The 12,796-nt window shown below is 38.6% G+C and overlaps 1 protein-coding gene across 1 annotated transcript in view; it reads right to left on the bottom strand.

Moving 5' to 3' along the window:
* TULP3 (TUB like protein 3) overlaps nucleotides 1-12,796 on the bottom strand; it is a 29,723-nt gene that overhangs the window by 6,914 nt on the left and 10,013 nt on the right. The window contains exons 2-7 of the mRNA XM_069864364.1: nucleotides 12,000-12,051; nucleotides 6,234-6,396; nucleotides 4,531-4,707; nucleotides 2,604-2,734; nucleotides 699-896; nucleotides 84-196 (exon numbers count right to left, since the gene is read on the bottom strand). Of these exons, the coding sequence (XP_069720465.1) occupies nucleotides 84-196; nucleotides 699-896; nucleotides 2,604-2,734; nucleotides 4,531-4,707; nucleotides 6,234-6,396; nucleotides 12,000-12,051 (834 nt within the window). The remainder of the gene's footprint in view (nucleotides 1-83; nucleotides 197-698; nucleotides 897-2,603; nucleotides 2,735-4,530; nucleotides 4,708-6,233; nucleotides 6,397-11,999; nucleotides 12,052-12,796) is intronic.

Raw genomic sequence — 12,796 nt, forward strand, 5'->3', positions numbered from 1 at the left:
GAATTGATATCAGCTATTCATCACCCCACCTCAACTAAAATGAAAATTCAACTACTCCTGTAGTTTTCATCCATGGTTCTCACCTGAGTTTTCCAATGAAACTTTCCCCTTCCCGGGATAAATCAGTTGGGTCAACTGATATGAGGTAATTGGACGTTTTGCTCTTTTTTCGTTTTCTCCCTGCAAGAAGGAATGTCTGGAAATACAAAACCTTGATCAAGACTGGAGCTTTGTAAGAATGCAGAGGCACTGCTAGGCACTGCTATCCAAAGCGTTCTCTCTCAATTTCCTACAACCGTTCCCCATTTTGTTCTGTGCTGTTATTACTGTCTCCACCATTTTGATCTCTTCCACAAGTACACCCCCCAAAATCCTGTCCTTCCAATCAGCTCATTCAGCAGTCCAGATTTAATGGAATTGTTCTTTCTAGTCTTCCCTCCTTTTCTTCTGGAGCAGCTCAGTTTCCCTGCTGTTCTTTATCTCTGGCATTTTTACACATTTTAAATTTCATATTTCATTGTATCATGGCTTTCAAAATTGCCAATTCCTTCCTTACTGCCTTGGCCAAATTATAAGCTGTCCTTATCTGCATGCTGGCTCTCCTCAGCTTCTGGTTTCTTACCAGAAGCTCTCCTTTTCAGCAAAAATAGTAGTGGTAAGAATACAATAACCAACATACTGTGTGCTGCTTCCAATACCTTTCTGTTGTCATCCCTTTCTAGATGCATGTAATAAGTAGGGAAGAGGCCCCGGTCCATTCCCTTCTTATCTCTAGTGATTCGACACTTGACTGTAATACCACGGGGTGCAGGGCGTAATGCAAAATCCTCCAAGTTCTCCACTTCTCCCAGCTGTACATCTGCCTGAGGGGATGGACTACAGGAAGCACCTGTTTCCTGTGGGAAGAACAATCATGTTAGCAAATTAATATCAGATCAGAGGCTCTAGCATTCCCCAGGAAAAGAACAGTCTGTTGAAACAGAAGCTCTTACGTCTCAAGAAGATATTTGGGAAAGGGAAGTTAAACCAGAGACCATCTGTATTTCTCTGAAGAAAGTGGCTGAAGGCTTTTGCTCTGATTAAAGTCTAGCCCTCCAAGGGAAGGGGAGAAAAAGTACCCATAAACCAGAGATGAGTGAATTGCTAGGAATGGGAAAAAAGGATGAAATTCTAAACAAGGAGCCTCTCTGCTTTTAGAACTTATAACACTGTGTGGGAAATAAGGCAGCATGATAAGCTTGACTGATGAATGCTGCAGTAAATCATGTTGGGATTTTTGTAACTGAAAGGAGCACAGAGAAGATTATGTTGGCTCAGAACAGTAGCAGAAACAGAGTAAGCTGATGGTGAAACTTTCCCAACTAAATGCTGGAAGAACCTTAGAGCAATGTATACAGTCAGGATGCAAGTTAGGGTCACCAAAAGAACTGGAATTCTAATGGAAATCTGGTAAAGTTCATTAAAGTCATTTTCTCTTAAGAGGCAGTTGAATCTTGTGGATTGCAGAACCCAGGAGAGTCTCCATTACTGTGCCTTGGATATGAGGTTGCTGATCTAGCTCCATTCCCAGGTACTGTCAGTAGGAAGTGTGAACGAATACACTCAGAGACACTAGTGACCCTCACCTCTCCCCACCCCTATCTCTAGCAGCTGGCACCCACAGCCCAGTCTGCCACGTAGCTAATACCCAGACCTCTTGTACTACTCTCCCACTAGAGTAGCACAGTCACGTCACAAATATACTCACGTGGGTCTTTTGAATAGTAGCATAGACATTTAAAACTGTCCAGCATCCATGCCCAAACTCTCTGCCCTTTTATCTGGCCCTGTGTCTTCCTCATGCTGGTCTATTCCAGCTCACTGGCTAGTCCAGCATACAGTTGTCAGCATAAGTATGTATGTATGCATGTGTTTGTCTCTCACACACACAGGAACAATGTTCACACAGGATATACCTAGAAATTGAATTTTAGAAAATTGTAGGACATGCAGCAGTAATCAGGCACAAGTCTTGGCCAGACAAGCATACTGTCTTGCAGGTGTTTACATGCATCTGGTGCCTTTTACACCCTGTACTCCCTATTTTCTTATGCTTCTTAGTTCTTAATCCACTTTAACCCCTTTATTTTCCCTCTTGAGTCCATTCCCCTAAACACCCTATAAAATAATTCTGTCAATTCCCAGAATTCTCTGTTCCATCCCAAAATTCCGCTCCCCTCACATCCCACAATAAATGCTAGAAACCTTCAGGCAGTGATCCCTCAAGTTTGTATGGCATTTCAGAGTTTCTCTGAGTCATCTTGGTGGATGTTACACCAGAGACAATGGCCTAATCTGCCTCCTTTGAGGGTCATAAGACTAATTCATACAGTTGTGTTCCCATCTTCACCAATTAGGCTACTTGGGTTCCTCCGCCCACCATTGTTCCTTTGATCAGTACTAGATATTTGTGTTTAACTCTCTGGCCCTTCAGTCAGATAATCTGGCAAGTATGCTAGCTACTGTAGTTGCAACTACTATATTTCAATCCACTGCTCAATAGGTTAATACTAAAATCAAGCAAGTACCCAGCTCTTACCAGAAATGGATTTCAAGACACTTACTGCAAAAGATTTCTCACTAGTTGCAGAACTAGGCCTTTCAGATTCAGGATGCGGTGAACAAGATACTGTTTTCTTACTAGCTTCTTCCTCTTCTGTGTCCTCCTCATCAAAATTCAAACTGCCTGAAATTCCTGTCAGAATAGAGTATCACGCAGGTAACCTCTGAAAGAAGGCGTCATGAGTTCATGGCATCACTAACTTATATATGACAGATAATCTACTCTCGCCGTTCTAATTAATTTCTGTTGTTTCAATTGCTGATTTTCTTCATGTGCTATATTGCTTTCCAAGCCTTATAACTTGTGACAAACCCCTAGCAACATTTTGCCGCTGTCATTGTGCAGATGATTAAGCAGCTGTGAGGCTTTTATTAATACATAATTTACATGGTATTACATGATGCTTAGTATATGCTGTCACTGAATTAATTTTGCATATTTTCAAACAAAAAAGTCCTCCATGTCTTAAGAACAAAAAAAGGAAATCCAGATCAGTATGCTGACACCTATCCTGTAAGTTGGACTCTGTACAGTTTACACCCTTTACCATTTGCCCTTAGTCTTATACACACTTAACATGAAAATTTTTCAACAAGAGCCCCTCCTGTTCTTACATCAGTAGCAATAACTCAGGTCTAATGAATATTAATGATTTGATTTTTAAAACACAAGAGCAGACTGAGTGGGTTCCAGGACTTATTTGTTTAATCTTAAGCACAGTAATATAGTGATGACTGTGGATATATAATTAAAATAACTTTGGATAAAGACATTTATAAATTGCTTCTGTACACACTGCTGTTTGGTGTTTCCTTCCACTTGGCACTGTATAATTTTTTCCTGTGACTCCATTCTTCAATTTGGCTGTAGAATGGAAAAACACATACAGAACTATAGCAAATTAACACACTCAGCTTGCCGAGATGAATGGTTTTCTGAGAGACAATATTGTAACAGTGCTCCAATATGGCATTGCATAGAAAGGGCATTGCTGGAAGTTCTTTGTCTCAGAAGAAATAGAAAAATGCAGTCTTTACAACCTGTCAGTAACTTCCCAAAGCACATTTGGAAAGAGGAAAGGCGTTAACCCTAGTACTCTGGCCAATTTCAAAATTCACTGTTTATATTCTACCTCCATTAATTTCCCCTGGAGTTTCTGCATACTCTCCGCTTCCTTTCCTAACTCCTGTGTAGCATTGCCCTCCATAGGTAAGCAGCTGCTGCATCTGACAACGGAATGGAAGTATTTCTACATATGGTAGTATCTTAACACAAAGTGTACTGGAAACATTCTGGGAGGTGGGCTCTGCAAAATAAAAACAAGCTGTATACCATAACAAGCACTAGCTGTTATTTTGCTGCAAACAGCTTAGGCTGCATGAACAAAAAAAGGTTTCCTGTGGTACTGGCAGCAACATAAGATACTTGGCAGAGAGAGAGGGACACTCCACTGGGAAATTACTCAATGGGATATAACTATGAATATAAAACTAAAACTGTTGATTGTGACAACCTCTGACTCGGGAAGAACACTCTTCCTGTCAGTCTCCTAAACAGTTAAATTATGGCATCTACTGTCTACAGAGGGTTCTGCTGAAAATACTCAAGCAACATATCCAGATATAATGTACCTGGAATAAAAATACCCCAAATTTGAGTAAAATGTGAAGTACAGCTTTTTGTCACAAACTCACTGGAAAGGCCAGAAATTATACAGTGACTGATAAACCTTCAATCATAATTAGTATGTTAAAATTAATATCAGAAGAAGGAACTGTAGTTCTGCATTTCTATGTGCAGTAGAATCTACTAGCTCTGCATTTACAAGTAATATCATACAGACACTTATTTCATGATTCCTCATATTTTTCAGTTTATAAGAAGTAGAATAGCACCCCAAAAGACCTTTGCCTGTTATCAACTCTCACCTCGTTTCTGCAAGATTTCTTGCAGATCTGGCTTGCCTGCTGAATCTGTTAGAGCTTCTCCATCATTTTCTTGATCTGCGTTGTCCTCTGTTTTGGAACATCCAGTAGAAAGAGTTTGGAGCTTGGTTCCCAAACCTTGCACTTCTGATTTCAGGAAAGCAGCTGGTCCATCAACACCTGCAAGCCAAAATGAAACTGAATGCTAAAGTCTATTATTTACAGCTAAAGACATATCCCAGGATGGTTCTTCATTTAAGCTCCTCTTGTTTGCTTCTCTGCTAAGAAGTGAGTGCTCTACAACAAACATCACAAATCAATTTGATAAAACCATATACAGCCACAGGCGGAAAAAAACTGTAAATGTATGCCTTCTGTCTTTGAAATTTCCACATTTAAACATGCAACACAGCTGTGCACTGCACTTCGTAATTGGTGGAGACATCTTGATGTCAGGTTCTGGCTTACTACTCAATACATGTTTGTGCAGTACATGATATATAAGTGTAGTTCCATCTTTAGATTTCTCACTTTCCCACTGTTTTCCTTCTTAAAACTTCACTGCTTTATCTAGTCACCAGATTTCTGACACGTTTACTGACATTATCACTTGTTACCAAGATTTATTTGTACTGAGGAAGCTTCAGAACTATGGTGGCATGTAAGAAAGCAGTTAGCTTTTATTTTTCTTTCTTGTAGCTTCAGTACTATGGAAGTTTCCTAACTTAGAAGTCACATCAATCTTTTCTCTCATTCTCTTCTTGACTTAAAAGTGTCTTTTAAGAGAAGCTTTCTCCCACATGATTTTAAACACATAAATGCTACCATCCACATCACTACTCTCCTCTCCATCCTATCTATGATCCTGAAAGACATGTGAAGAACAACAAAAACATTCAGAAGACAGGGGATATCATAGTTCCAAATGGTATCTTCACATTAAGCAACACTAGTTTGTTTGGGGTTTCAAAATTCTACTCTACACATTAATTCACTGTTAATATAACAGTGGCATCATAATGCCCTGCAATAGCATGCATCTCAAAGCATTAGGAAGTTTCCTGCTACTTTCTTGATAGCCTGATGGAATCCTGGGTCTCAAACTACTTCCTGACACTTCACTGGAATGTGTGGGTTTCATTGCTGCTCTTTTTTCATCCCTGTGACATGGAAGTCATAAGGCTCTCACTACTCTATTTCTTTTCACTCCTAACAGAATGGTCACTATTTTACTGTAATGTTCTGAGACCACTAGGTTATTGCCTTTGGCTCTGATATCACTTTGTGCTTGTGACTCTCTGGACCACTGTGGCTCATTTGTCATGTTTCAGTTGTCTCCCTGAAGCCCATCAAAAGCAACAGATGAGCTAAAAACCAGCAAAATCCTAAATCAGTATTCATAAGACTTTAGTTTTGCTTTTCGCTACTTTATCATTCAGTCATATGTGATCTTGAGATGGAGTATGTGCTCAAAGGCACCTGAAGATTCTCAGCTGTCACAAAATTCGTAAGATTTTTGTTTGTTTTTACAGTTCAATATTGCTCAACTATACTGTACTACAATTCTACTTTTAGACATAGAAAGTTATGTAAACAACTTTGTTTATCACTTGACAACTATCACAGCAACGTAGGTGCCATCTGTGACATAAAATGCATGCACTGGCATTTTCAGGAACATTGTTGCAATCAGGTTGATCACTTACCATGTAAGGTAACATCACTGTGGAAAGGGGTAGGAGTTCCTACTAAAGGAGTCTGCTCCTCACACCCTTTGGGCTTTGATCTACGCAGTTTTGCCTCAGGATTTGGCTGTACCATCAAGGGATCAAGGCGTTTCTTCCTCTGCTTCTTCTCTAGAAGAGCTCTCTGTGAAATAAAGACAAAGCATGAAATTAGGATAAGTAACCACACCCAGAGAGGCAGAAACCACACCTCAGCCATTTGCAATGACATGTCACTGATCAGGATCTCCAATAAACCTAAAATACTCTTGTAATCTCTTACAAAAAAAATCCTAGACAGAGGTATTGCTGTGTCTTTGCAGTAAGAAATTGCCTGTTGATAAGAGATGTGGACACTTGCTTATTTTCAGATCTCTCCTGAAACCATGAACAGATAATTTTAACTCCTTTCATTCAGTCTCCACTGCAACAATCCTTAATATAAAAAGACAAATTCAGCAGCCATTTATAATCTGATACGAAACATTTCACAAAGTGAATGTCATAATATACAGCATATTTACGCAATTTTATTACTCCAAGCATCCTACTTAGTTAAGCTGACAAAGTAGACAAAACAGCTCTCTGCTCTTTCCACTGCAGTTATGACTGGACTAAACATTCCATCGTTTAGGGCAACTTCCCATGTATACAGCGAATGTGTAATTTCCCCCCCCTGCTTTGTTTAGTTAAGTTAATTTTGTAAGAAAAGAACTATCTCCAAGACCATCTGCAAATGCCAGAGTAAAGATGAGAGCCCTCGCCCTATGCATTATATGGGAATTAATAATTCGCCGTTATTAGCATAACACTTCTAAAAATCCTCAGTTGGGACTCACTCTGCCATTACAGTTATATACAGGTATTATAAATGCTGTCACAATGCAGCAAAAGCAAATCAGGACTTGCAAAGGAAAGGGCTTTTCTCTCAAATGCTATTATTTTATAGGGGGAACTCAAAACAAGTAGTTCCTAGAAACTATTGTTGAGAGATAAGACTTAGGGGAGGAAGCAGGGGAATGGCAGTCATTGAAATACGACTGATCTAGTAAAAGGAAAATTTACCTATCGTGCAAAATTCTTAAATTTAATTCAGGATTAAAAGCAATGAACAATAAATCCAAATGTTAAAAAATAAAACATTACTCTCCCAAGGTACACGTACATTTGATGTTTATGATATCTTACTAAATGAGGATAGAAACAACTTCTAAAATTTAATCAAGACAAATAAGGAGACTGCACCATTTTAAGGACAGCCGTACTTAATCCTTAAAAGTTAAGGCAATGTATGAAGAAGGAAAAGTCATACTCTAATATTAATGTAATGCATCACCGTACAAACACTGTGCAAGAGCATTGCTGTAGATGCAGTTTATTCATGCCTGCTTCTTAGGTACCTGAACATCCCCTGATAGTTGTTCTTGGTGATAGAAATACTTTCTACATCAAATTCTTTTCAGTCTCCAAGGATCTATCAGATAAACAGTACCAGCAATTCAATCCACTTGAGACACAGACATTTTTGGAACCCTTCTCTCTCCTGTTACGCTTTTTTCCCTCTTGTTGGTTCTTCCCTCTCCTATTAGGCTTCTTATCTCAACTAAGGGTAGTTTCTGAGGCAACCTCTCCCTGAGGAATTCCAACACAACTCAGCAGCCCTTGATCTTTTATTCTTTCTGCATTTCAAGCACTTATCTAAAAAAAGAAAAAAAACCCACCAAAAAAACGCCAAACATAAGACAACAACAACAAAAACCAATCCAAAATGACCTATATTTAAACTTGCAATTAAATTTTGAAGACCAGACTGTAGTTAGTGTTTGTTATTGCAGAATTATTCACAAGGATTGTCCTACAGGGCAAAAATTACATAGAAAGCAAAGAAACATATCACATCACTACAGAAAGAAAAAAAGAAAAAGACAGTGGAAATCAAATTCTTATAAAGTGCTAATTACAGATAAAATTTGTTTTCCAGATAGTCAGACCCTCCAGAAGAATTTACAACACAAGTTTGTGTTGTTTGTTTGATGTTAAGTTAATGCTGAGGAACAGTAAAAAATGTTGTAATAGTTTATAATTAGTTTAAACAACAGGAGAGAGGGAAAAGAAGAATCAAAACCTTGTACTCAGAATAAGGATTTAAGAAAAGTTGTTGCCAAGTCTTCTCTATCTGACAAATAGACAAGAAAAATAAAACAGACACATCCTAAAGGCAATAAGAAAGTACACAGTTGTTGCTAGCATGGGAAATCTAGTTTGGATGAATATAACAACTTTCAAAGCGAGCTTTAGACGAACTTTTTTAAAACATTTCACTGCTTCACCAGTCTAAAAATTTGGGTTTTCTTACATTCTCTTTCATCTAAGAGTTTCTAGGACTCACCAGTCCAATGAGATCACATTGGATTATACTGAAACATACACTTTACTGCTGGTAGATGTGACTGACCTTCTCGCAAAAACTTCAGGATAATCAAAGTGACAAAACTTAATGTTAATTTAATTTGATTTAAAAAGGCTTCTCTCTACTACTTTGCCTATTGTGATGGACAAATATGTACAAGTCCACTGACAGGAGAGATAGTAGCAGTTCTTTTTCTCTACATAAGGTGGCAGAGCAGCCTTGCCTTCAGTACTATGTATTCTCAGATTTATCCCACTAAAATGAAGTAGAAAGAAGGAAACTATTTTGTTTCATTTTGCCTACTAGCTAGCCTTTCCCTCCAGGTCTGTGTTACAGTAAAAATTCATATAATATTATAACAGAAAAATTTAGATAGTTCATGAACAGGACACCAGAACATATAATCCATTAAATATATAACAGTTAGAAAAATATCATTTTTCGTGCAGGATTTTGTGAACCCCATGTATTAAATACTTTCAGAAACATTTTCTTTGCACCACAGGCTACAGGATGGTTAAAGGGTCACAAAGCAACTCTGGTTCTAATAAGTTACCAGCAAGCTGAGAAGTTATATGAATGTATCACAGCAGACTAATCAGACAACTAGTTTAACATTCTTCCTACAACCGTAATGAATGGGAAGATGGTACACAGGGAGGTTCCAACCACTCTGTCCTTGAAGGAACAACACCATACTACTTATTATTTGGCATGGTCCTACCTTAGTACCTTCCTAGCTCTGAAATATCCTCTCCATTCTCCTAGCTTGTCTTTAGTTTAGGCTAAGGCAGCAAGGACAATGCTAGTGATGATGGCATTAATTAAACTTCATGTCAAGAGTAACTACTACAGCAGGTGCATTCAGAAATACGCCTTCAACTTCATGCTATCTACCCACGGAATGCTGGCAGAACTGCATTTTGAGCTGAAGGTGCCTCAACAGACACGGAAATAACTTCTGCTGCTGGGAAGTAAGCACTGCCTGAGCAGCCATATGCTCTCTCCTCAAGGTAAAGGCAGTAGTCTACCCAAAATCATCCAGGCAGGCAGAGTTGGTCCACAGATGGAACTTCAAGTCATTAATCATTTTAAATACTATTTTACTGCAATTATTGGGTATTTCAAACCCATCATAAAGACGGATGATAGGCATATGTCTTTGCTGTGGCAAATGCTTATTCCAGATTCTCTGCATGGCCAAAGTTTCTAAATATGATCCTGCTGAATCAAAATATTTTGCATTTTTTATCCCAATTCCTATAAATGTTTAGGACAAATTAATCAAAACTGGGCATCAGTTACAACCACCAGTGTGTTCATCATATCTGACAGCAATCTCCTACTGACCTCTATTTCTTTAGAGGGCACCATACTACTCAGTTAAAAGTAGGTTTTAGAAGTTAATATTCAAACATAAATATACCACCCTAAATTAGACAATGTTAGAATTTCTCAACAAATCTCATTTGCAAGGAAGGGTTGTGGTATTAAAATATATTTTGATGACATTTTCTAGCTATTGGTTTTGCAGATGACTGCAATCTCAACCACATCCAAGAAAGTCTGAAACAAAATTGCAAAATTGCAGTTTAAAATCCTCCCTTCATAATTCAAGTGACAGCTGTTCTGAATGAATTCTATCCAGCCCAGCAGCTTTATTTTGGAAGAACAGCAAAGAATCCCCATGGCAAGGACTGAAAAGTAGGTACACATTCACCACAGCGCCTGGCACTACCATCTTATGACTCAAGTCTTAAAACAGACACTGAGGTTCATCACCAAGCAGTCAGACCATCCTTAGTTTTGGAACTTCTTACTGAGTGGCATTTGGCACTAAATGCCCTTTTATTGATTACTTGAACTAATGCTTTCTTTTAAAAAAATCCCAAACAAACAACAAGCAAAGAAGTGTTACTGAACAGCCTACAGAAAAAAGGATTTTCCTAGCTTCATAGAATCATAGAATAACCAGGTTGGAAGAGACCCACCGGATCATCGAGTCCAACCATTCCTATCAAACACTAACCCACGTCCCTCAGCACCTCGTCCACCGTGCCTTAAACCCCTCCAGGGAAGGTGACTCAACCCCCTCCCTGGGCAACCTCTGCCAGGGACCAATGACCCTTTCTGTAAAGAATTTTTTCCTAATGTTCAGCCTAAACCTCCCCTGGTGGAGCTTGAGGCCATTCCCTCTTGTCCTGTCCCCTGTCCCTTGGGAGAAGAGCCCAGCTCCCTCCTCTCCACAACCTCCTTTCAGGGAGTTGGAGAGAGCAATGAGGTCTCCCCTCAGCCTCCTCTTCTCCAGGCTAAACAACCGAGGCTCCCTCAGCCGCCCCCCATAAGACCTGCTCTCCAGCCCCCTCACCAGCTTTCGGTGTGTCTCCCCCCCGCCAGCCCACACCGCTGACCAAAGATATATTTTACTCCTTGGCCCTGAAGTATTTTAGATAAGTGCCTATAAACAAATATATAAAGCTGGTAATAAATCCACTGTCTGAAGTCAAAGCTAAGCAAAAACAGACTAGAAACAATGAACAAGTTATGGTAAAGAGACTGCAACAGTCACCTGAAGACCGTTATGTCTGGATTTAACGAATGCAGCTGATATAGAACTTTGCTAAAAATCATCTTGGTTTGAGCACAGATAATGCAAGACAATGATCTGTGGTCCATGTGAAATGGCCAGCCAGAGAATCATAATAACCTCATATCATCTAATCTATTTGTAAGCACTTAAAATTTCACAGAATATTACAGATGGATACTTTATTGTTTTGAAGAACATGGTGATGTAAGCATCCAGTAAACAGTGCTTTAAAAACTGAGACCTATAACCTAATATTTGACAAATGATTGGCTGCGAAGGTTTCCTTTGTAAGAAAGAGAAACAGTCAAAAGATGCTGGAAATCTTTCTCAACAGCAGTGTTAGGGAGATCTTTCTATAGCTCAGGGAAACTTTTTCTTTTCCTTTGATGCTTAAAATAGATAATTCCCTGCAGTCTTCCTTTCTTTTGATTTGTTTCTGCTTTGTGGTGACTCAAACCCAATCAAATGAGAGGACACATGAAAAATAAAATAAAATAAAATAAAATAAAATAAAATAAAATAAAATAAAATAAAATAAAATAAAGAAATCAAGCCTATGAGCCATGGCAAGGTTGACTTAAACTAATAAAAGGCGCGAAAATCTTTAAAGAAAAATGTCAGCAATGAGTTCTTGTTTGTATTCTTTAGGCCAAGCGTTTTTAGCATTTCCCCCCATTTCTCAAGTCTCCAGGTGGCTAACGCTTGTTTTCCTGTACTTACTTTTACCAGCTTCAGTACTATCATTTACCTGATTCTCTAGCTTCAGCTGGCGTAGTTTCATGCTTTCATCCTCAAAGATGCTGGAAAAGGGAAAGAAACAAATTAATTATTGCTAATAAACAGTTTGCATTATAAGAACACAGGATATTCTTGACAGTGAAGTTGCAGTCTGTGACTTTAAAACAACTGTAAGACATAACTTCTGTCCCACAAGAAGACCAAGTTACCTTATTCATATTCTGTCATAAATAGCACCAAACTGTAGTTTTGAGAACCATTTACTCAGGTGATTAAACATTTTGTAAGCAAAAATGGCTTCATCACTGACGGATGGATTATGAGCCACCATCGAGGACGTCTATGAGACAATTTCTACCTGAAGGCTTAACACAATTCAAATCAAGTCAGTAAAGTCCCTGCTCCTTCATGAAGTACCCAATTCCAAATTAACTCAGAATTCTAGGCTTTGTCTTGGAGTCAAATCTACATAATTTTCTCCCACCAGATTTTCCGGAACTACCATTAATACCTGAGAGAATCTGTATTTGCAACAGCTGACATTAATTTGTAGAGATGCAAAAATAATTACTTCACTATTTAAGTGTTTCATAGATAACTTTCATAAGAACTCTACTTTTTTAAGTTGCGTTCCATATGGACTTCCCATTTCCTTTTGTACAATAATGAATTCTTACTTAAAGTGCAATATAGAGTAGCTGACCCTACAAAAGGGAAAGGTTAACTGACAAGTAAATGAATATTCTGCCTACCACAGCTGTGCACTTTCCTCCCACACAGCTTTGACAAAGACCTCTCTGGAAGTGA

Source organism: Phaenicophaeus curvirostris, chromosome 1, assembly GCF_032191515.1.
Source record: "Phaenicophaeus curvirostris isolate KB17595 chromosome 1, BPBGC_Pcur_1.0, whole genome shotgun sequence".
Classification (NCBI taxonomy): Eukaryota; Metazoa; Chordata; class Aves; order Cuculiformes; family Cuculidae; genus Phaenicophaeus; species Phaenicophaeus curvirostris.